Source organism: Sebastes fasciatus, chromosome 20 (assembly GCF_043250625.1).
Source record: "Sebastes fasciatus isolate fSebFas1 chromosome 20, fSebFas1.pri, whole genome shotgun sequence".
Classification (NCBI taxonomy): Eukaryota; Metazoa; Chordata; class Actinopteri; order Perciformes; family Sebastidae; genus Sebastes; species Sebastes fasciatus.
In genome coordinates this window covers 11,736,991-11,761,742 of record NC_133814.1, presented here as the reverse complement: position 1 = coordinate 11,761,742, position 24,752 = coordinate 11,736,991, and the positions used below count along the sequence as shown (strand labels likewise).

The following is a 24,752-nucleotide window of genomic DNA, read 5'->3' as shown; positions in this document are numbered from 1 at the left end:
CTAGACCCCCTAGGAGACAATTTGTATTAATTGCTGATGTACGAAGCCCCCTAGATGTACTGTACTTTGGTAAAGTTGGATAGATATTGACAGATTCAAACTTCCTGGATCAATAACTCATCACCAAAACGTTGTTAAAACACAAACAACGGCTCTTTCTAACCGTAGTAAGGTAGACAACGAGCTACAACCTCATATTAATCAACACATAACACATATAGTCCATGAGCCAGACCCCCAAAATGTGGTCGCTGTGCCACTTTGGAGGGACCAAGTCTCATGGTGATTTTTTTAAAGGTCTATGTCCCTTATAGTTGGGAAATGCATGATATGACCTTTGACCTCTAATGATAGGGCAAATTCTGAATGCCACTGCAAATGCCCTTATAACTAACTTCATATTGATCTGATGTGCACATGGATAGTTCACGCATAGAGTACAAAAAGAGCTTTAAAATGATATATTACATGAATAACAACAATAACAACATTTCTTATCAGAATAAACGTAACTTTGTGCAGTTTGTATCTGATAGAATGTTAATAACGTTGGTTTCTATGTGCAGCTGGCTGAGAGACGAGAGGTCAGCGACCGTCTACAAAGTGCAACACAGAAAAGAGAAAAATATTCAATAACTTCGGTATTATGCAGTGTAGTACCACCACAATGTTTTAATTACTTTAATAAGTATAATCAGGAAGAGACCATTGATGTGTGAAGTGATTTTGGTGGCACTACACTGCATAATACTGAAGTTATTGAACATTTTTCCCATTAAAAATTCACCAAAATTATGCAAAATAATATTTTTTCCAAACTAAATGTTGTAGTAAAACCATGAGGAAAGCATTGATGTGTGAAGTAATTTTGGTGGTATTACACTGTATAATACTGAAGATATTGAATATTTTTCCCATTAAAAAATTCACCAAAATTATGCAAAAGCATATTTTTCCAAACTAAGTGTTGTAGTACAACTATGAGGAGATCATTGATGTGTGAAGTGCTTTTGGTTTGCACTGACACTTCTATTTATCTATTTATTAGTTATTTATACAAGGAGAACTACTGGAGAGTCATTGGGTTTTTATATATATCACTTTTAAAGACCTGCTTTTATACTGCTTTTACTCTGTTAATCATCCTGTCATCCACTTGTTATTGTGCTGCACCATCGCACTTTGTTCACTGTGTTATGTTCTATGTTTGTGATTGTTTTTGTATGTCTGTGTTGCACCTTGGTCCGTGAGCAACTACAGTAATGTATAATATAAGTGCTATTATGAATACTACAGATGCTGAAGGTTTTAGTGCTCTTCTCACCGAGGGTCCTTGAACTATTCACACCCGTCGACCAATCACAAAACATCGAGCGACAGCCGTCCAATCAGGACTCACCTAGGCAACATCACTTCCTGGTTGAGCTCCCATGCTTGATCTGTGCTTTCCAGAGTCTTACACGTTTGTTTTCGCAGTTTAAGTAAGTATATTTGTATATAAAAACAGTGTGAAACAGGAAATGTTCGGTCTATGATGAAGTTTTAGCTGTTAAAGCATTTTTATATGGCTGATGTAGAAACCATAGTAGCCCGGGTAACATTGTGTTTTTGGCTGTGAAAAAACTGTTTACATGAGTTGAGCATTCATATACACAATTGTAGTTAAATACGAAATGTTCTTCTATTTATCTGTGTTGGTGTCATTAGATGTATGAAGTATGAAAAAACCCTCATCCCTCTCAGTCTCTACTGTCTGTCCATTTAATGCTAGATACAGTATCTTAACATGCTCCTGTTTATGTTTGTAGGAGTAAATACTCTCATGGCAAAAGACACTAAAAGGAAGAAGTTGAGTTCAGATGTCAGTGAGGTTCATGCAGAAGAACAGATGGACACTAAAATAAAGAAGAAAAAGAAAAAGATGGAAGTAGAGGTGAGTAGCAGAGTCCCTTGTACCTGTACCTGTTTTAGATGACAACCTGAAATTGCTATGAATAATAATAATAATAATAGTTGTTTACTTAATTCAGGAGGCTCCAGTACAGATTCCTGATGTGACAATCAAAACAGATGATAAAGAGAAAAAAACAAAACAGAAGAAGACAAAGCAAACTGAGGTAAGAGTCTCCCTTTGTTGCTCCTGTTTCTGTGAGTAGTCAGGTGAATTGGCAATAACCCAGTCTTCAAAACAAGGGTTTAGGTGCTGAAAACACAATTTAGAGCATCTTAAAGTTATGTTTTGGAGGCCCAGTCAGTGATAAATGACACTATGTTCTTTATGGCTGACCTGAATGCTTCAAAGCTTCGAAGCTTCGACCATTGCCATGGTAATCGACCTCAAATCAGTATTTCAATGCTTTGTTGTTGTTGTTGATGTTGTTGTCGTCGTTGTTGTTTTTATAAAATAATAATAATCCCACAACATTATTCATCATTTATATTCAACATTAATTATTATAAGTTATTCTCAGATGGTTATGCTGTTTGTTGTGTGTAGAGGTACGTGTGTGTGTGTGTACAGTAGTGCAGCAGCGGCACCGTCCCGGTCACTGAAACAGGGGAGATGGAGACAGTCAGACAGCAGAACATGTCAGTCTGCTGCGCTGCGTCGTGCCACGAAGCTTCAAATACCTTTTGAAATTTTCTCACTGAAGCTTCTAAGCCTAAAAAATGGTATTCGGGACAGCCCTAGATTCTTACAATTGAGTTTTTATTACAAAATTAATTCATATGACAAAAATGGTCTGATGTTACATTCCAGATGGCGTCAGAAATGTCTTAAAAACTGAAATTGAATTTGTTTACAGTCGAAAATGGTCCCTATCAAAACAATGCCAAATTTCCCAATAAATAGTAAGCATAAACCTTAAATAACTGATTCGACACAAGCGTTTCCACTAGATTTGGAGTCTTGCTTTTACATTGTCCATTACTGATGACACAGTTGGTATTTATTTGGGGGGAGTAGAACAGTTTGTGGAAGGATGTTGGAGCTTAAATGTGTCGACTGGCTTGGTCTGTCGCATGCTGCATGGACACATGTGTTTGCAGCTGGTACAAAAATAGATTTTCCTGAGGCCGACCTGTGCAGCTTGGCCCATCTGCTCCTCAGTTTCTCCCGAAAGGTCTCCCCAAGCAAGCTGTAGATGAGCGGGTTCAGGCAGCTGTTAGAAAAGGCCGCCAGTCTGACGGCATGACCCGTCAGGGGGTAGTCCTGCCACAGCGTGCCGCCGTCTGCATCACCTCTTAGAAGGTGAACACTCACAAACACATTCTCCGGGAGCCAGCAGAGGAAGAAGACTAACACGGCTGCTGAGATCATCCGCAGGGCCTTCTGCCTGCGAGGCCTCTGCTGCGGGCCATCCTGTCCCCTCTGGCTCTGCTGGAGCACCTGTGCTATTCTCCAGTAGCACACACCCAAGATGCAGAAAGGCAACAGGAAACCCAGCATCACCTCTAACCACTGAATCTGGGTCACGTTTGCGAAGCAGAATTGGAGCTCTCCAGCATGCTGCCTTTGAGCTATAGCGAACGGAATCACGGTGAGCAGAGACGAGGACACCCAGATGAGGCAGCAGCTGAGGCGTGCGCGCGGCATGCTGCGACCCATGAAGCCAGTCAGCGCAATGAACCGGTCGAAGCTCATCCAGGTTAAGAAGAAGACGCTGCTGTACATGTTGGCCTGCTGGAAAAGGTTCATGAAGGTGCAGAGGCCGGGCTTGTCGTAGTAGCCCTGCTTCAGGTTGAACACCTCGATCAGAGAGTCGGCCACGAGGGCGAGGTCGGCCACGGCCAGGTTCACAAAGTAGAGGTCCGGGGCTGTCAGGTGGCCCCCGTGGTACAGGTTGACCACTAAGATGAGGATGTTCCCGATGAAGCCGACAGGGAACAGGAATATAATGTAGAGGCTGGAGAGGAAGAGGCTGATGCTATAAAGCTGATGACTCTCTGATGCTGCCTGCAGGAAATCAGAGACGACCGCCGTGGTGTCGTTTATCTGACCAGTGAAGACTCTGTAGTCCACGTACATGGTCGTGTTCATATTACACTTTTGTGTTGATCTGGTGTTAGCAGCAGCTAGCCATTAATTTGCCATAGTGCTTAGTTTTCCAGGGGATTTAGCCCCAATGGAGACAGTGGTTTCATCTGTTTCCTGTGTCTGTGCCTTGGTCTTCTTGGATGTATAGTGATGCCCACTCTTTGTTCTAGACATAGAGGAGAAGTGCAGTAAGTCAAACTTCTTTTCAAGACTTAGATTTAGTGTGAATGAAGAGATTTCAGGAGTCAAAAACAATGAATGAATTTGACATCACTGAATATATTGTATATTAGTTAATGGGCAATTTGGGATTTAGGGATATATCTCTATATGTGATTGATTATACCCACCCTAACAAAATGTCATATACCATGCCATTCAAGATACATACAAGATCAATTACAAAACGACATAGTTTATCATTGTCTTATAGCTCGACTGTAGCTGATTCTCTTGAAAAAAATGTCAGATTTGCTGCAGTTTGAAAAATATTTAAGATTGAAGATTAAAGGGATAGTTCAGGTGTTTTGAAGTGGGGTTGTATGAGGTACTTATCCATAGTAGGTGTATTACCTACAGTAGATGACAGTCGGCACGCCCCCAGTTTGGAGAATATTTTCACCGCCTTATCTTGCCATCACACAGAACCCTTTTTGACGGGGAACTGAAAGTGATACTTATCTATGCTCGCTTCAAAGCCACTAGACTCAGTTGACAAAAACAGTATAGACAAGTTGGAAGTCGGAAAATATTCTAAATATAGCGTACACTTAACTGATATTGATTTTCTTAGGTGAGCCTTTCTTTTAGGTGGCTAAAATACGTTTTGCTGCCGGCCCTGTCCACAGCAGTACACTGCTTTGCTCCTGTGAGGTAACTGTCTATTTCTCCAAACTGGGGGCATGCCGACTGTCGTCTACTGTAGGTAATACACTGACTATGGATAATTACCTTATACAACCCCACTTCAAAACACCTGAACTATCCCTTTAACAATCAAGAAAATAGAGTGAAAAATAAATATTTTTTCTAATTTCAGTAATTTCTTTACTGTATTTTTGCAGCTTCTGCAGCAAGTGAAATAGATCCTTCTTTTGATACCAAATTGCAATAATGGGGCAGCCTGGTAGTCTAGTGGTTTAAGACGCCAACCATAAACTGCAGTGTCCCTGGCTCCGGTCCGAACGGGGACCTTTATTGCATGTTGGTCCTTATTTCTCTCTCTCCCCCTGTTTTCTCTTATCTGTCAATTAAGTAATAAAGACCTAAAATGCCCAGAAATGCTTTAAAAATCGTAATAGTTATTGTGCTACAGTTGCCTTTTGACTGTTGGTCAAATTGACGGTACGTTTAACAGATGCAGTGACTTGATTTGAAAACTGTAAGACAATTTAAGTTAGTTAGCTTTGATTTAAATCATATTGTGATTCATATAAAAACCTACCTGAGTTTCCTTGCGCTGCATTGCGGTCTTTCTAATCCTCCCGGTCCTGACAGTGGTGACTTTGAAAGCAGGTGTCACATTAAATCCAGAGAAGTGTTGTGGTGCCACCCACCACTTACAGCAAGACACACGCACACGCACACGCATGCACACGCACACGCACACACACACACACACACGCACACACACACACGCACGCACGCACACACACAGCGTATCTTCTCAGCCAAACAACAAAATGAAAAAACAAATGTTTTTCATCATAGCTTCACTTCCCTTTATTAGCAATACAGTAAGTAGTCACAATGAATATCCCCTATGTATTTTTATATTATTTTTTTGCATGAATAATTCAGGACCCTGAGCCAACTTGTCACCATCGGCACTGAAGTGTGAACGTGACTATGATTGTAGAATGTTAAAATATATAAATATGGGCGTCTGGGGACTTTTAGCGAAGACAGACCAATAGTATATTTACAGAAAACAAGAAGGAGGACAGACTTGGATAGCCTTACTTCATCTTTTCTTTTCTTCAGACTCAGGTGATTTGCCACGTTAATGCTGTAATTTTGCATTTAATCATTTTGTGATTTTCCTATAAGGAGTGGAATATGTTAGGACTTAAAGTGTCTCTACTATGATTTTACACAGTCTGAATCAGGTCTGAAATGAAATGTGACGCCAACATCTTATGCAACCCATCTCCTCTATTAATTTTCCTACTGGTCCCTGGTTTTGTGCCACTCTGTGTTGGCACCGATGCAATATGTGATCCATGCAGGTCAGTTATTCCTAGAACTGGTGCCCATCAGTTTCTTGAAAGGAAAGTTCAGAGTATCACTTGCCTGCCTTGTTTTGGTTCTTTTTAACAGCTTTAGAAATAATTGCAGAATATTGACACTGTTGGCCTAAACTTAGAATCTGACTTTTATTTCCCCTGACTAAATGTTTCCTATGTGTCATTCTGGGAATCGCGGAGGTTTTTCCAGGCATTTTGTCTAAATGGGCTTTTGTGCAAATCGTGTTTATGCAAACGGAGTCTGTTTTCCGAGAAAAGAGGTGTGTCCAAGAGCAGGTTCAAGACATATAAAATTGCACATACTACCGACAGTAAGTCCTTTTTTTAATGGTCTTATTCATAGTCGATTTATAGCAAATATATACATATTGTTTTTATTGCAACAGTGACTATGAGGAGGGCTGTACATGTTGCACAATGCTGAAGATGTACAGCAAAACATTTATTATTTGTTAAATTTCAAAAATAGTTTTGCAAACTTTCAGACACTGGAGACACTAAAAAGGAGCATACATGCATGTAAAAACATTTAAATTGTATTGTAAGCATTTTCAAAGTTAGATTAAGAATATGTCTAATACATCAGTCTTTATCTGGATGCATCAGAAGAGTTCTGTTCTCACATACGAGAGTCTTTGTCCTCTATGACTCTATGTCCTGCAGGGTGTCTGTGATCTCGATGTGGGGAGCTATGATGTTTCTGTTGGGCTGCGTGCGCCCCGGGCTTCGACAGCAGTCCCTCAGCTGCCTAAACACCCCGTGGAGACTCTCTCGACACGGCCGGTGCATGAACAGCACCAGCAGGAGGCTGACGCTGCTTCCTGAGAACAGCACAAACTCAGCCACGCTCAGAAACGCTTGCTCGTGATAGCTCAGCCCGTTCTGCTCTAGCTGTTGTAGTTGTGCTCCTCTCACCAGCACCACGCTGTAGAAGAGCTGGCAGAAAAACACGACCACGGTGACCGCCAGGAACACGGGACCCTCCTCGGAGCCGGAGAGGAAACGTCCTTTAGATTTCCACTGCCGGACACAGCCGCCTATCAGGAGTCCCAGTTGGAGGATGTAGGGAATCAGAAACACCAGGCACAATCTAGCAGCCGCGTACGACACACCAGCACGGACTGGATCCATAAAACACTTGCCTTCTTCCTGCAGACCATCTGTGGGTCCACGAAGCCCAGCCAGCAGCAGAGAAATCAGGATAGAAGTCAGGACCACCAGAGCCGCACGCACCCAAGGCTTCCTCAGCATGGCGTGGGACGGCGGATCGTAAGTTAGGACGTAAGCCATGAGCACTAAGACCAGCAGGCCGCACAGAGAGACTGCGTTGATGGTGAAGGAGAGAGCAGCACAGCCCAGATGTGTGGTACTCAGGTAGCCAGGTCTGTAGGCCACAGCGTGGATAGAGAGGAGCACCAGCAGCAGCTGGAGGCTGCAAAAGGCCCAGAGCAGGCAGTCGAGCCCGGCCAGACGCCTCTGGGCTCTGTAGGTCTGGATGAAGCTGTAGAGCAGGAAGCAGCCGGCGATGAAGCCCAGCACTGCCAAGAAACTGTAGACATAGTTCGCCCTGGAGGTTATGTCATTGGCTGCGATTTCCTCTAGTCTATCTATCTCAGAGAAATTGGAGAAATTGGAGATAGTGGAGATAGTGGAGATTGCAGAAGTGGAAGTGTCCATGATGGTGGAACTGTTGTAAAACGGAGGTGTGGTGCTCATCTCAGTGGTGACGCTTTGATCAGACTGGAAATGAAAAGAGAAAACACCCACTGATGACATCCTGTCCTCTTCAGCATCACCCTGCACTGTTTGTCAAGCATTTCCTCTTTGAGTATAAGTATTTATCACCTGGTGTCTGTAAATCAGCTGCTCTTTTAGTGCACGAAAACAATACGTTGTTAAGAGCAATGTTTGAGTAATTCAACTTTTAAACAGTGTTTGCTATTGCTCAGCCTGTGAATCATTAAATGGAGTGTACTGTCTACAGGAACACACTCTTACAACATAAAATGCATTTCCTTCCTAAATTAACTCAAAGTAAAACTACAATTTGAACTTATCTGGAAGTCCTCGTTATAGATCTCCAAAAATGTACACAATATATCGCTGACTAGATTCAGCAAATATTTTGAAAATCTTTTCTACGACCACTCATGTCCCCGTTGGCCAGTCTTTGTCTGCTCCCACTTTGAGGAACTGCATGCTCAGTAACAGCACATGTTTCCACTTACCATTTTTGCTTCCGTCACCCGCTCGTCTTCTGTTTTGTATCCACGCTGCTGATTGACTCAAAGCTCTAAGAAATGATGCTCGCTGCATGGACACGGCCGCTTACTGTGAAGGACTTTTTATATTTCTGTGGGCTATACCCCGCCAGCATACTTTCAGAATGACTTCGTGGCCATGTGATCAACATCTTTTCACCCCCTCCCTCTTTTTTTTTTTCTTTTTTTTTTTTTCCATCACTGTGCAGACTGAGGACCGTTAAATCAGAACATACTGTGTCCCTTGTTAAACTTCCACTGAGAGTTAAACGCAGTCTTTAAGTTGTGCTGTGGTTACTGGCTACTGCAGCAAAATGTTTTTTTCTTTAGAGTGTTAAATAAGTCTTTTGCCAAGTGTTAATTATTCTGCTGACAAATGGGAAGCTAGATGTTTAATTTCACCCTGTTACAAAGTGAAAATATGTATTTTTCTATGCGGTAGTGTTGCCTTTTTTTGGCTCCTCCGTATGATTTGGCAAAAAAACTGACTTAACACGTGGTTATTTTTAAACAATGCTGTAGATAAGAGTGAGTGCTTTGAATGCAACGCTGAAGGGATGTTGCGCACCGCAGAACACTTTGGCACACAGTATAAATATATGTGATGCTGACCTCATAAGGCTGCAGATACAGGAAACGTCCCTCTTTGCTGCAGCGCAACAGGAAGTGATTCAAACTCAAAAAAAGGTGCATTATCACCCACGTCTTCATGTAGCACAACAAAATATCACATTTATTTGACATTTTACTCTAGAAATTAAATATTTGAGGCATCGAGCATTAGCCCTGCACTGATCCAGAAAACCTGAAAATTGGCAGGAAATGACTGTTAAGTACACAAAAGTGAAAGATTTATTTTTTGTAAAATAAAAAAAAACATTTATAAAAAAAAAAAATGAAATTTGACAAATTGTTTTGCGAACTTTTGTACACTGGAGCCACTAAACAGGAGCATACTTGCATGGAAAACATTTAAATTGTCACTTCACAGAAAAAGAAACACGTAAAACATGTTAAAGTTATATTGAGAATATATCTAAAACATCAGATCTTAAAAGTCTTTATTTGGATGCATCAGAAGAGTTCTGTTCTCAATTATGAGAGTCTTTGTCCTCTATGACTCTATGTCCTGCAGGGTGTCTGGGATCTAGATGTTTCTGTTTGTCTGCGTTCGCCCCGGGCTTCGACAGCAGTCCCTCATCTTCCTAAACAATCCGTGGGGACTCGACACAACCTTAATGAACAGCACCAGCAGAAGGCTGACGCTGCTTCCTGAGAACAGCACAAACTCAGCCACGCTCAGAAACGCTTGCTCGTGATGGCTCAGCCCGTTCTGCTCTAGCTGTTGTAGTTGTGCTCCTCTCACCAGCACCACGCTGTAGAAGAGCTGGCAGAAAAACACGACCACGGTAACCGCCAGGAACACGAGACCCTCCTCGGAGCCGGAGAGGAAACGTCCTTTAGATTTCCACTGCCGGACACAGCCGCCTATCAGGAGTCCCAGTTGGAGGATGTAGGGAATCAGAAACACCAGGCACAATCTAGCAGCCGCGTACGACACACCAGCACGGACTGGATCCATAAAACACTTGCCTTCTTCCTGCAGACCATCTGTGGGTCCACGATGCCCAGCCAGCAGCAGAGAAATCAGGATAGAAGTCAGGACCAGCAGAGTCGCACACACCCAAGGCTTCCTCAGCATGGCGTGGGACGGCGGATCCAAAGTTAGGACGTAAGCCATGAGCACTAAGACCAGCAGTCCGCACAGAGAGACTGCGTTGATGGTGAAGGAGAGGGCAGCACAGCCCAGATGTGTGGTAATCAGGTAGCCAGGTCTGTAGGCCACAGCGTGGATAGAGAGGAGCACCAGCAGCAGCTGGAGGCCGCAAAAGGCCCAGAGCAGGCAGCCGAGCCCGGCCAGACGCCTCTGGGCTCTGTAGGTCTGGATGAAGCTGTAGAGCAGGAAGCAGCCGGCGATGAAGCCCAGCACTGCTAAGAAACTGTAGACATGGTTCGCCCTGGAGGTTATGTCATTGGCTGCGATTTCCTCTAATTCAAAGATAAAGGAGGTGTCCTTGAAGGTGGAACTGTTGTAAAACGGAGCTGTGGTACTCATCTCAGTGGCGACGCTTTGTTCAGACTGGTAATGAAAAGAAAAAAAACATCCACTGATGACATCTTGTCCTCTTCAGCATCACCGTCCACTGTTTGTCAAGCATTTCCTCCCATCAGGGGATGAACAGAAATCTAGTGAGCCATCAGCAAAGTTCAGATACTTTAAGTACAGGTATTTATCACCTGGTGTCTTTAAATCAGCTGCTCTTAAGCAATACACCGTTAAGAGCAACCATGTTTGAGTAATTCAACTTTTAAACAGTGTTTGCTATGGCTCAGCCTGTGAATCACTAAATAGGGTATCCACAGGACACACACTTTTACAACATAAAGTGCATTTCCTTCCTAAATGTACTCAAATTTGGGCTGAAATTTCAACTTAACTGGAAGTCCTTATTATAGATCTCAAAATGTCTACAGTAATCGCTGAGTAGATTTAGCAAATCTTTCGAAAATCTTTTCTACGATCACACATGTCCCTGTTGGCCAGTCTTTGTCTGCTCCCACTTTGAGGACCTGCATGCTCAGTAAAAACACATTTCCACTTACCATTATTGTTTCCGTCACCCGCTCGTCTTCTGTGTTGTATCCACGCTGCCGATTGACTCAAAGCTCTAAGAAATGATGCTCGCTGCATGGACACCGCCGCTCACTGTGAAGGACTTTTTTATATTTCTGTGGTCTTTACCCCGCCAGCATACGTTCAAAATGACTTTGTGGCTTGTGCTTTCTGAGCCGCAGCGCAACAGAAAGTGATTCAAACTCTAAAAGTGCTTTAGCTTTCACATGTCTTCACACTGTAACAAAATGTCTCATTGATTTTACATTTTACTGTATAAATTGAATATCTGAGGCATCTAGCATTGGCTTTGCACTGACCCAGAAAACCTGAAAACTGGCAGGAAATAGCTGTTAAGTACACAAAAGTGAAATTATTGTTCTAACATTTTTGTTATCGTTCAAGCATCGTTAGTTATTTAGGGATGTTTGATAATGGTTTTACACAAATGCAGAATTGATAAGGGTCTACAAAGGAAAGTCTGTTAATGTAGATAACTCCCATGAGCCTTTTGTTTTGCTTTGGTCTGACAGATTTCGGATCCACCCTGTCGCCCGGAGGAGACACGCGAGCTGGAGGGAGAGGAGGACTTGAGCCCCGAGGAGAGGCGGGTCCTGGAGAGGAAGATGAAGAAGATCCTGAAAAAGGAAGAGAAGAAGAGGCTTAAAGCCGAGGGAGAGACCGTAAAGAAGGCCGAAGCATCTGGACCCACTGCACCTCAGCATGCCTTAGTTTACCTCACCTGGTAAGAGCCACTCAAAGTTAGTACAGGAGAGGTGCATCAACATGCTGTAGATGGCTTAAAATCAATCTACATACAGTATACAATATTTACTTTTGAGGTATTTCAGCCATTATATGGATCCAGAAGACCACAAAAATGGTTCACAAACCCTCTTTGTAAACCTGTTGGACGCATTAAATATGACTTATTTCCTCAGTAACATTTCACTGAATGGAATTCAATACAGTCTTAAAAACAAATACTGCTTTGGTTATGTTGGTTACTTATGTTGAGAATATGCCAGAGAGGTGTTTCTTCAACTCGTTGGTAATCGTTGAGTTTGGTAATCCCACAGATTTTACACATAAAGCTCAGTTGATATACTTTACTATTTAATCAGGAAGTCACATTGAGATCGGAATCTCATTTACAAGGGAGACCCCCGAGTACAGAAAAATAATAATAAATACAATAAAAATAAATAATAATGGCAGTGACATAAAAATATAATAACAAAATAGCAAGTGTACTCGTTATAAGGAGCACTATTCTGTGAACATGTTGTATGCTCTGTGGCTCTAAAGGAGCTTTAAATTCTGAGAATCAAGGTTATCTCAGCTTGAGACAAACACTTTATAACAGAAAACCTGTGCTGCAGTCTTTGGGCATTGAAAGATGGCTGCGTTGTGGGAAGAGTATGATCCAGTGTGATTGAGATTGACCCATATTCGGGACTTAAACTCTCGACTTCTACTGCTTTTATTTTGACTATTCTTTCTCTAATCTGTCTCTTCTGTTACAAAAGTGCAACACCAGATCTCTGGAATTCCTCTTCAAGGTCAAGGTCTGGCCCCTTGTTATGTTTATGGGAGGTCTAAATACAGTGAGCACTAAAGAAACCCGCCATAATAACACAGACGACAAACTGTGGTATGAAAAATCAACACCTTTTCTTGTAATTCATCTCACACTCGTTTTGTCTCTGCAGCTGGGCTGAAAACCGCACCGAGTGGAAGTTCCAGAAGACTCGGCAGACGTGGTTACTGCAGCACATGTTCGACCTCGAGCAGGTAAAATGAACCCGTGTGGTGATGAGGATGATTTTTCTCAGCTGAGGTTCAGAGAAAGGGAGGTGTCGACTTCAGAGCGATGTCTTCCTGTTTGATTAGTTTGTGAGATCCACTCACTCTCTTATCTAAAGTTAATTTCAGTACATCTTTATTAACATCCCTGAAATACTCAATCACACTATATATCTAGTATTTGGGCACATGGGACGACTGTTTTTGCAATACACTTCATTATATTTTAGGAAATAACAGTAGTCCCATGTGCCAAAAGACTAGATATAGTATAAGGAAATGGCTGTACATCAAAAACTACAAGGAGCACAATCAAGTATTTGGTATCTATGAATTCATAATAAATTGAATATCAGAGCACACACATGCAGTGTAAAAACAATATTTTATATGGAAGACATTTAATAAACTCAATGTTAGCATTTTTCTCCTGATTTTGACTATTAATAAAAGCATAATTTTTCATGTGATGTAAAAGTTTCAAAGTTGTACTGTTAGATACTTGCCCGAAGTATGTCCGTACCAAATTTCAAGACTTTTGACCAATCAGAATAAATGTTATGGCTTTTTTCCTTATCATACTAAATATAGTCTTTGGGCACAAATGGGTTAAAGATCTACCTTTTTAGAATAACTTTATTTTAGAAGTACAATATCCTGTATATTCACTATGAGTAATTACTACCATTTGTTTACTTACTTTTTCATTTATTTAAACAATAAAATATGTCAAATAAACTAATAGCTAACTTCATCATATAAAACTCTCTCTCTCCGTCACTCAGATTCCAGATGAGAAGTTCTCCGTGCTGCTGGAGTACCTGGAGGGGCTTCGTGGAACAGCCAAAGACACCACCGTGCAGAAGGCCATGGCCCTGGTTGAAGAGTCGGGACAGGCACCAGAGGACAAAGCCGCCCAGCAGAGGGCGCACAGAGCCAGAGAAGTTATCCAGCTGCTCTCCTGAACCCACCACCATCAAACAAAAGACTTCATGAAGCCCACCAGAAAGACTGAAACATGTTTGCTGGTCAGTGGACTGAATGATCTCCCTGGTCTCAAGCAATGTTGTTTTATACGTAGTTTTTTTGGACTGGTCCTTTAGGGAAAGGAGGCGTTTTGATTAAATTAACAGTATTGGTCACAATTTTTAATTTAATTTTGTCTAGGTTACTTTTTGTTCTCAATTTCTTGTCATTCTTTGTGTGCATTATTGCCAGGTAGTAATCAGTAACCAAAATCGTTTTTTTATAAAGTATGAAATCTTTCATACAAGTTAATTTTTATTACAAGCTACACTGTAGCTACTTTTTTCCAACTCCAAATGTGAATAATTCCAGTTTCACCATTGTGAACAGATGAGGAGAGATGTAAATCCCCCAAAGATGCAACAGAAAGCTGTGAAGACAGCTGCCAGAGTAAAAAGTCTCAGGAATGTTTGTAGTCGAGACATGTTTGTGCGTGTCAAAGCCCATAATCTGTGAAGTCACTGATGAGAATATCTTTTCTCATCCACTCCAGTTATAAGCATGATAAACAGTTCTCCTCCTTCTTCCAGCCCAGTAGTTCATAATCCATACATGTGCGTTTATGTTTATCTACTTATTCATTCTTAAAACTAAATCTTTCTCCTCACATGTGGCTGTGGTTATAATCTCATTGGAACATTTCATACTATTCATATAGCCGAGCTTTGTTAAATGTGCTCATAATTCACATTTCATCTGTGCCCAAAACAGATATACAGTAGGGGTCAGGTCAGCTGCAGGATCAGGGAGACTGTAGGCCTCCTGCACTACAAAGGCACATGTTTTGACTGTTAATTCAGGTTATAATCTTTTCAGGAAGGAAACTGAGTCTCTATATGGAAGAGAAGGCTTGTGACATCACTTCCTGGATTTATAAAAATACACCCAAATACAGTACACTTAATATTCCAAAGACACTTAAAATAAGTTACTTATACTATATCAAGACACATAAATAACACTATAAGCCTGTTAAGATGTTTTACATTACTTATACCTTTTGGTCTGACACGTATGCACATAAAAAATACCAGTTATTTGTCCTTATATTTGTCCAGTTATACTGTTATAGATGTTTTCTGACTGTGTCTCCTACCTGTTGCTGTACCCGGTTTTCAGTGCACCGACCAAATACAGTAGAGTACATATTTTCACCTGTAACAGTTTTTCGGGAATCAATTTTCTTTTGTAAAAAGTTTGTAAACCTGCTGAAGACTCAAATACATTAAACTTTATTAAAAAATGTTTATTTCTCAATATGTTGCATGTTGACAGAATTTGATTCATTAACAAGACTGACGAAAAGTCCTTGAGAGATTCGGCTGAGTGACGTAACTCCTCCAAGAAAAGGTTTGCAAAGTCAGACAGGTTTGTAATCCACAAATGAGATCAGTTTTTCCTCAGTGTCACTTGTTTAAATTAACATTAATGCCGTCACCAGTGACAGCGATATTGTCCAGCGACTATCTGTGTCACAGCAAAATCTAAAAAGGTGACTTGCTCTGGAAGATTTTTCACTGTAGATCAAAAAGGCCGTTGTCTCCCCGTAGGTGTTGATCCTTAACTGTTGCACTCACTGTGCCTTTTGCTTCATCTGCAATATAGAGCAGAGATATTGTACAAAATAATAAGTTATAACACACTGCATTAAACTTAAAGAGGGAAAACAGTCTAGTTGAATTTACTTACCTTGCTTTGAATCAAAGGAAATATTGTGTTGAGTGAGGAGAGCGCGCATTCTCTCAATCTCTTCTCTCTGCTTTTGGAAATCCTTTAAGAAAATATATTGAAGGAATATAAAATTTGTCACATTTTAAGCAGTATTGTACTAATATTATACATTCTTGTGTAGGCTATTATTTGGAAGACAAATGTACACACCTCTCTACATTTCTGTAAAGAGTTGTGTGTTCCCGAATCGGCTGCAACTTCTGGCAGCTTTATCTTCACTTTTTGGCTCTTCAGGAGACCAGCGTCCTCAAAAATATCCCTCAAAAGATTGTTGTATCCCTGCAGCAAACATACATTGTGTGTTAGCGACAAGACCATTAGACAAATTACTAAAACTGGAAAAAAAATTATAAACAAGTAGGGCTGAACTTTGAAATGTAAATGGAACAAAGGACTTTATGTCTGTGTCTGAATCACTCAGGGAACCCCTAGTACGTCTTTACATTTCATCAGCTTGCAATTGATCAGCCACACTGGTCTTTACCTGCTCGGTAATAAGATCTTCATAGCGAGCCTGCTCAGCTTCATCCCATTCCGTTTGGAGCGTCTCACTCAGTGTCGGGTACACTTTAAAAAAAGAACATACAAATGATAAGACATCACTGACTCACCCCCCCGCTGACTTGCGCTGTAAGATGGTTCTTTTGTCTTACCTAACAGCGAATGTGGATGGCAAACAAGCGGCGTCTCAAAGGTTAGCGAGTACACACAGGTACTGGGCTCTGAGACTTGAGCAAGCTTGCTGTTTGCACTGCAGACAAAAATGATCTACAGAAACATGAAAAGAAACAAGTTACAAACAAAATAATTACATTTTCTAGTGTTTATATTGTTGATTTGAGTGTGACAATGATTTTGGAAGAGTTGTCTGTCTGATATGGCTCTAGGGTGACTGTTCCAAACTTTTTTTAGTGTCAAATTAAATGTTGGGTCTATACTTGTAGGACAAACAATGTAAAGGTGCTGGACCAATAGACAGCAATGAAAAATGTAAAAGAAGGTCCGCGCATTGTAGCTCCCTTTAAGTGCAGTTTATTGATACATCTTAGTAACGATTTGAGCAGATGCTCTTCTTCAAACTTAATCATTATTAAGCATTAAGTCTGAAGGAGAGTATCTGCTTGAAACGTTGCCAAGATTAGCCAATAAATTGCACTCAAAGGGAGCTACAGCGTGTGGACCTTCTTTTACGTCTACTGTATACTTGTACGTAAACATTAACTGATGACTTTTAGGGTTTCATTCACCATCTTCTAAAGTGTTACAACTTATATTTAAGAAGAAACACAGACATTGAAAGAAGCCCGCTAAACGCCGCTAACCTTTGTTTCCCTGTTTCTCGTTCCACAAGTATCCCCGTCTCTCATCCACATGCCTGTGAAAGTGTTGTTTGCTATTTCCCACTCCTGCCAGATTCTGTTAGGATGGAACACACAAAAGGCTGCTGTTACAACAAACCCACAGCTTATTGCCCATCATTCACATATTGATAAATGTTAATGTAAGGTAAGGGAACCACATCTTACCCCAGTATCCCGCTGTAGGCATTCCATCTAAATGACTGCTCGTGTTGGGTGATGTTGTGAAATGGACAGAATTCATATTTATACCTGCAAAATAATCAGGCACACAAATACCCTGTTATGTTTTTCCAGACATTTTGATATAGCATACATGTATAAAACAGTCAGCATCCAAAACAGGGTCACTGTTGTAGATAGCCAGTGGAAATGGGGATCAGATAAGATAAGATTAGATATTCTTTTATTAGTCCCGCAGTGGGGAAATTAGCAGTGTACAGCAGCAAAGGGGATAGTGCAAAAAACAAGAAGCATTAGCTAACACGGTAAAAAAAAAGAGCTAAACAAAGTAACAAAATATGAACCATTTAAATAGAAGGAAGTATAAAAACAGGAGCAGTATATACAGTATTGACAATAAACAGACTAAAAAAAAAATTGCACAAGTGGAAAATTATATTGCGAAGTGAGAATTAAATGAAATTCCACCTGAAGATATTGCAAAGTATGAATTACACCCGAGTAGTAATAATGATCTTGCACAGTCATTATACAGTAAAGTGCTGTGCAATATCATTATTATTACTCAGGTGTAAGTGATGTGTAAGTGACTCGTGTAAGTGACTCATGTGAGCATGATATGTGATGTAAAATACTCACGTTGACTCTATGAGAGTGAAGCACTTTCCAGCAAGCCGGTGAAAATGTGCAGGACCTTGAAGAAGACATTGGTGTTTGATATGATGAATTAATTCAGTGATTGAGTTGATCCAACAGAAAATATCCTGATAACTCTGTCAACATCTACTGGTTAACCCTTTTTACTTTAATTAAATACAATTTAAATTATGTTAAACTATTTTTACCAGACACTGGAGTAGGGGTCACTTTAGGCTGTAGTCTGCTTCCCTGAGCCAGAAAAGGATTGTTCAACCTTAACACAGAGATAAGCAAGTCAGGAAGGAGCTAATGTCATCAAGGAGGTGCCCTCTGTGACGGATGTGTTTTTGTGAAATAGCTACACTATTTATACAGTTTTTTTTAAATTGCACTGATCTGGAGAAGCACTCCAAATATGTGTATCATGTGGGGAACAAATGGGTACTGTGAATGTTGTGATGTTATGTGTTAAATGGAGTAATGAATGTGTATTGTAGCTGTCTGTTGTTTTTATTTATCTATTTTTTTAACTGCACTGAGCTGGAGAAGCCTCCAAATTTCGTTGTACCATGTACAATGACCATAAAGCTTTCTATCTATCTTTTACTTAACTTACCCAAATGTGTTTGGCTCCTCGACTATCTTCATTTTACCAGCCAATCCATGATTTACTGTGTAGAAAAACAAGTCAAATCAATTAGCACACCACCACAATATAATAGATAGATAGATAGATAGTAACTTTATTGATCCTGAGGGAAATTCAAGTTTCCAGCATCACAGTTCCAAAGTGCAAAACATGTTAGTAAAAAGGCAGTAAAAAAGTTAGTAGTGCAAAGTACAAATATATATCCCAGATATAAAAATACAAGGAGATGAAGAAAACTGTTAAAACTGAATATAGTGCAGGGTAGCAGCTGTGATACACGACTATTAAAAAGTGAATATAGTGCAGAAGAGACTGTTAAAAATTAGTATAGTGCAGGGTAACTCCAGTAGCTTAGTCTAAAGTGCACTGTTTGCATTATTATCTGTCCTGCAGATACGAATATATGGAATTAAAACAAAAATACACTCAGTAGAGTGCAAATACTTACTGAAAAGACATACACTGACCATCCACAATGTTAATATATGATGTATACCGTTACCCAAACACGGCATGGCTGCTTTTAGAGCGACCAAAATGTGCTATTTGGGTTGTTTTCTCTGTTATCTGGTTCACTTCCTGTTTTGGGTGATCGTTACGTCAGACGCCAGGTCACGTGATCAAAAATAACGTGATGACGTCTTGGACTACGACGTGTTTCCCACGACAGGAAGTAGCCGAAGCTAACTAACACTGTGTTACATGTGGTTTAAAATAGAAGTGCAGGCTAAGCAGAAGCTAATACGAATTATATTGTGATAACCTATTTGAACTTGTGAATGTAGTAAGCGTTGATAAAATACGAGACGTTTACTTTTTGTTAGGTAAATTAGACGAAACGCTAGTTTTACAATCAGTAATGCTAGTTAGTGTTAATGCAGGCTGTAATCTGAGAGTATAGCTGACTAGCTGGTTGCAACATGGGTCGAAAGAAACAGGGCAAGTTTGTGCGCCCTGACAACAACAAGGGAAAAGATAAAAGGCATAAAATGAAGGGGAAATCCTTAGAGGCCTTTACAGAAGAAATGCACACTGCTTTTGAAGGTAAAAATGAATTACAAAGTTGTGTTTATACTGTTGCAGAGATGGTTGGGGTCATTTGGGTTTTAGTCCCACATCTGTCCTTATTTTAGTCTCGGTTTGTTTTGTGCTTTGAAGGGCTACAAGACCCAGATTTAACTGTACAATAGTTGTCTAAAATGCCAAATTCAACATTATAGAAAGGACAAATGTAGCTAAGTATCTAAATTACTGGATTTACATGACATTCCTGTATTGATGTATTAACTTGATGTGCACTTTCATAGACTAAGCTACTGGAGTTACCCTGCACTATACTCATTTTAACAGTTTTCTTGATCTCCTTGTATTTTTATATCTGGTATATTATTTGGTAATTTTTACTACTAACTTTTTTACTGCCTTTTTACTAACATGTTTTGCACTATGGAACTGTGATGCTAGAAACTTGAATTTCCCTCAGGATCAATAAAGTTACTATCTATCTATCTATCTATCTATCTATCTATATATATATCTTCTTAAGGTTATCATTGAATGATTGAAACAATGTTGGCTGATAGGTTCTTTGCAAATGTGTCGATTTAAAATATAAAACCCCAGCACCTCTGTGAACTTATGCCACAGTAAAGTATACAGTAAGTAAATGGCAAATAAAATGTTGTACATTGTGGAAAAGGTGCAAAATATATAAACCCTGAAAGTGTAATTACCTTGTAGTTGAGGACGAGTGCTCACACTACATCATAATGTACACTTTGTCCTCTTTGTCACTGTGTTTTTCAGCAAGTCTTCACCTGGAGGAGGGAGCAGAGGCCCCTCTGGTGAAACTGCCTTGTCCTCTTGCCATGTGGGAGTTGGGACACTGTGATCCTAAACGTTGTACTGGAAGAAAGTTGGCACGCAAGGGTTTTGTACGCAATCTACGCCTCAATCAGAGATTTAATGGACTCATACTGAGTCCGATGGGCACAAAGTATGTGACCCCGGCAGACAGGTGTGCATTTTTTTTAATCATTATAACACATCGCGATGATTCACAAGACAAGCCATAAGCTGCCATATATAACAGTTAATCTTCTTCTGTTTTTGATTGATCAGTTAATTTAATCTATAAAATTTGATCTTAAGATGTTTTTTTATGTATGATCAGCAGCCAAAAAAAAAATATTATGAAATGAAACAAAGATACCAAGCTTAATTTAGCATTTTTAAATCTGTTGTGATCTCTTATTGTGATCAAAATAATGAATTTGTTTGTGTGGACCTTTGTGCACAGAGAGATTGTTGCTCAAAATGGTGTAGCAGTGATTGATTGTTCCTGGGCTAAACTGGATGAGACTCCCTTCAGTAAGATGGTTGGAACTCATCCCAGGTTACTGCCGTTCCTCGTCGCTGCAAACCCCGTCAACTACGGCAAGCCTTGCAAGTTATCCTGTGTTGAGGCTTTTGCTGCCACGTTCTGCATTGTTGGTAAGGCCTTAGCTTTCAGGAATTATATACTGTATTGTCTTCCAGTCTGCTTTTTCTGTATCTTGTGACAAGTTACGGCAGTGAAACTCTAACATACTGTATCTGATTTTACAGGTTTTGAAGAACTAGCAATGCTCTTGTTGAATAAATTCAAGTGGGGGAGAGTGTTCCTGGATCTCAATAAAGTTCTGCTGGAGCGCTATGCAGCATGCCAGTCGGAGGAAGAGCTGCTCGCTGTAGAAAAGGACTATATCACAGCTAAACCAGAGGAGGACGAGTTTGGTAAAATGGGGGGGAGAAAGAAATAAACTTGGGTCCCATCCAGTGTTTTCCCTACATATTTGTGTTGCAGAGATGATTGGGGTCATTTGGGTTTTAGTCCCACATCTGTCCTTATTTTAGTCTTGGTTTGGCTTCATGTACAACTTCTACCCTTAAAATAGTTCTTATCTATTAAACTTTATTATGGTGAAAGCTCTCCTTCAAAATTGCAGAATCACAAGTAACAGCATTTTAGGAAAACTGGACTAGAATCTAATAATTTTCAACTGCTGAATTATTATTTGGGGAACACTGGGCTCATACGGCTTTTAAGCTGTATGAATTATTTATGATATATGATAATATAATTCATCATAAAATATAGGACACTATAAGTTGTGATACCTGACCCATAATTATATGATTATAAGCAGCTTTCCCAAAAATGTTAAACACTGATGTAAACATTTCGTGCATGGTTTCCTAGACTGGTGATCAATAATAATTTTGCTTTACTTTGTTGATCTGATTGTGATTAATTTCAATCGCTGAACAAGATGAGATATGGGCAGTGATTCAGAAATCAGGGAACCAGGATAATTGTTTCCAGCATGTCTGTATACACAGAAAAGGATGCATTTTGTTGCTGAGTTATGACCTCTATTGTTGAAGCAATTTTCTTAACGAAAGCTAATCATCATCTATCTTGTTCGCAGATCCATTTGATGTTAACTCGGGAGTTGAATGTCGGAATCTCAACAGACCTCTGTGGTAAGCATTTAATATTGCTCATGAGTGCATTTACATTTATAACCTGTATCAAATTGAGGTAATCCTTCAGACACACTGTTTGCAAACCTTGTAGTGATGTATATGATGATAAATTAATCATCAGTACTGATCCAGTCATTTTACTGCTGATGGTCAATTTTTGGAATCAGCATTTTTGTTTTTGTTTTTACAGTATGTCACTTTATACAGTTTTTATATTTGCAACGAAAAGCAACCCACCATCAGCTACAATTTTCCTCTCGTGCCACTGTGGCAGGTCACTGAACATTTCTACTAGCCACACAATTTTTTTGTCTACCACTTCTGATTTCTATGTAGAACGCTTTAGAATTGTAAACACTAGGACTGTTTTGGCAATAATCTGGCGATACGATAGCCTACATATCATGATACAGGGGTTACAATTCAATATATTGCAGTACTATAAGCAAGGCAATATATTGAGACTTTTTAAAAATCAAATTTTAGGAAAACTGTCATAGTATAAAGAACACACCGCCATATGCATAAAATCAGTCATTTTTTAAAAAAACTTTTTTATGCAATCAGAATAGTAGGATCTGCATTTATCACAGAGGATGCATCTCTTTGCAAATAAAATAAAGTATTGACTGAGTTAATCTTTGCTTTTAAACTACTAATTACAATCGACACAGTTTCACAAAACATAATATTGCAATACTCTCTATTTTGATATTTTCAGTCAGTGGTAATAGACAGTAGAAATATGGATCATGTAACCTTAATCCCTGACTAGCTTTAATTTAGGAATTGCTTTTTAAAAATAATATTTCTTAATCTAAGGATCTGCCATGGTGGCAGGTGACCTGGAATTTTTACCTGCCACAGCCAACATTTACCCTGTATTTGGCCGGTGGCAGGTGCTAATTTCATTCCCTGGTACTAGGTTCTTCAAACTGTCATTTTTCTGTATCTAGTGAACCTGAAGATGATGATTCTAGTGAGGATACGGACACCTCAGAGGATAACGAAGAGGATGATGAGGCAGAAGATGAAAAAACAGAAAGCAACAATGAGTCAAGAACAGTCTCGCATCATCATGAAGAGGAAGGGACTGAATCATAATCATCACAATAAAGCATATTTCAACTATGGATTTTATTTTTTTTACTTCAAGGATTGGCAAAACATGTTCAACACTCATGACTATTTTTTTATTTTTTATTTAACCAGGTTAGTCCCATTGAGATTAAGAACCTCTTTTCCAATGGAGACCTGGCCGAGACGGTCAGCAGCAAGAACACAAAGTTGCAGACACAGACACAAATAGAGATATAAAAGACAATTCACAAACTCTAAAAGCACTAAAATTTGCATTAAAAGAGAACTATCTAAAGACAAATGGGGGGGACAAAAAGGAACTTTTCTGGGAGTCAGCTGTACAACAAGGGGGCTAAAAACATGACTCAAACATAACCTGTAAGCTATTTGGGGCTATCCAATTTTGTATAAGTATGTAAAAAAAATACAATAAAATGTATTGTTTTTATGAGGTCCTCTGACTTGGCTCTACTGGTTGTACCCAGGTCTAGGCTGGTGACTAAGGTTGACAGGGCCTTTGCCATCAATGCCTCTGTCTTTATGTTTTGTTCTTTTATTGTTTTTATTTTGTCTGTATTTCATTGTATCTGTGCAAGCACTTTGAAACTATGTTTAGAAAGGTGCTATACAAATAAAGATTATTATTATTATTATTATTATGTAAACGCATACTAAATAAATTAATAATTGCAACTTTCATTCAGTTTAAGGTGCATATTGGGATATGGTCACTATTTCACTTAGATACACATGATTTTGATGGTTAAACAGACTTTTGCGCTTCTACACAAAAGTTGGAGGAAAGGAACTTTTCTGGGAGTAAATGCATACTAAATAAATTAATATTTGCAACTTTCATTCATGCATTTTGGGATATGGTCACAATTTCAGTGACCTAAAAGGAACTTTTCTGGGAGTCAGCTGTACAACAAGGGCGCTAAAAACATGACTCAAACATAACCTGAAAGCTATTTGGGGCTATCCAGTTTTGTATAAGTATATATATAAAAAAATACAATAAAATGTATTGTTTTGATGTAAATGCATACTAAATAAATTCATATTTGCAACTTTCATTCATGTATATTGGGATATGGTGACAATTTCAGTTAGACACATGATTTTGATGTATAAACAGACTTTTGGGGCTTCTACACAGAAGTTGCAGCAGTTTGTGGAGTTAAAATGGTGTAAAAGACCTGTAGATATGCATGGTTAAATCAATCTAAAACAGACTAAAATGTAGTTTGTAGGATACATTATTTGCATAACAACAATTGCTGTCTGCACAAAAGTTGCAGCAACCTGTGGAGTTAAAATTGTGTAAAAGACCTGTAGATAAACCTCACTACAATGCATCTTTAAGTCAATCTAAAACAGACCAAATGTAGTTTTGTAGGTTATTTGCATATGAACAACTGCAGCCTACTGACTCGATCCCTCTTTATCAGTAAAATCAAGTTGAGTATGTTGTAAATGTGGCGGAGGGGGGGGCGGACACACAGCAGGGACTCCTCTCCTCTCCTCTCCTC

The 24,752-nt window shown here is 39.6% G+C and overlaps 6 protein-coding genes across 6 annotated transcripts; 2 read left to right on the top strand and 4 right to left on the bottom strand.

Moving 5' to 3' along the window:
• The first annotated feature begins 1,342 nt into the window (after positions 1 to 1,342).
• On the top strand, positions 1,343 to 14,171 carry chlsn (cholesin). Its single transcript, XM_074620283.1, has 6 exons — positions 1,343 to 1,481; positions 1,809 to 1,933; positions 2,031 to 2,117; positions 11,754 to 11,965; positions 12,933 to 13,014; positions 13,812 to 14,171. Exons 2-6 carry the CDS (start codon positions 1,823 to 1,825, stop codon positions 13,989 to 13,991), a joined length of 672 nt encoding a protein of 223 aa, XP_074476384.1. The 5' UTR covers positions 1,343 to 1,481; positions 1,809 to 1,822; the 3' UTR covers positions 13,992 to 14,171.
• LOC141759002 (G-protein coupled estrogen receptor 1-like) lies at positions 2,930 to 4,066 on the bottom strand. Its single transcript, XM_074620893.1, has one exon. It carries the CDS (start codon positions 4,040 to 4,042, stop codon positions 2,930 to 2,932), a length of 1,113 nt encoding a protein of 370 aa, XP_074476994.1. The 5' UTR covers positions 4,043 to 4,066.
• Positions 5,737 to 8,683, bottom strand: LOC141758665 (uncharacterized). Its single transcript, XM_074620278.1, has 2 exons — positions 8,514 to 8,683; positions 5,737 to 8,025 (listed from the first exon to the last, which is right to left on the bottom strand). The coding sequence occupies exons 1-2, from the start codon at positions 8,514 to 8,516 to the stop codon at positions 6,928 to 6,930; spliced, it is 1,101 nt and encodes a 366-aa protein (XP_074476379.1). The 5' UTR covers positions 8,517 to 8,683; the 3' UTR covers positions 5,737 to 6,927.
• LOC141758666 (uncharacterized) lies at positions 9,606 to 11,337 on the bottom strand. Its single transcript, XM_074620279.1, has 2 exons — positions 11,211 to 11,337; positions 9,606 to 10,686 (listed from the first exon to the last, which is right to left on the bottom strand). The coding sequence occupies exons 1-2, from the start codon at positions 11,211 to 11,213 to the stop codon at positions 9,694 to 9,696; spliced, it is 996 nt and encodes a 331-aa protein (XP_074476380.1). The 5' UTR covers positions 11,214 to 11,337; the 3' UTR covers positions 9,606 to 9,693.
• A 1,095-nt stretch (positions 14,172 to 15,266) lies between the features above and the next one.
• On the bottom strand, positions 15,267 to 19,181 carry gnptg (N-acetylglucosamine-1-phosphate transferase subunit gamma). Its single transcript, XM_074620282.1, has 11 exons — positions 19,061 to 19,181; positions 18,580 to 18,634; positions 18,170 to 18,237; positions 17,964 to 18,018; positions 17,310 to 17,393; positions 17,106 to 17,199; positions 16,437 to 16,551; positions 16,268 to 16,350; positions 15,934 to 16,062; positions 15,742 to 15,823; positions 15,267 to 15,646 (listed from the first exon to the last, which is right to left on the bottom strand). The coding sequence occupies exons 1-11, from the start codon at positions 19,125 to 19,127 to the stop codon at positions 15,567 to 15,569; spliced, it is 912 nt and encodes a 303-aa protein (XP_074476383.1). The 5' UTR covers positions 19,128 to 19,181; the 3' UTR covers positions 15,267 to 15,566.
• A 70-nt stretch (positions 19,182 to 19,251) lies between these two features.
• tsr3 (TSR3 ribosome maturation factor) lies at positions 19,252 to 23,919 on the top strand. The gene is made up of 6 exons (XM_074620281.1): positions 19,252 to 19,656; positions 20,419 to 20,629; positions 20,912 to 21,105; positions 21,220 to 21,387; positions 22,083 to 22,137; positions 23,097 to 23,919. Exons 1-6 carry the CDS (start codon positions 19,533 to 19,535, stop codon positions 23,242 to 23,244), a joined length of 900 nt encoding a protein of 299 aa, XP_074476382.1. The 5' UTR covers positions 19,252 to 19,532; the 3' UTR covers positions 23,245 to 23,919.
• The last annotated feature ends 833 nt before the right edge of the window (positions 23,920 to 24,752 follow it).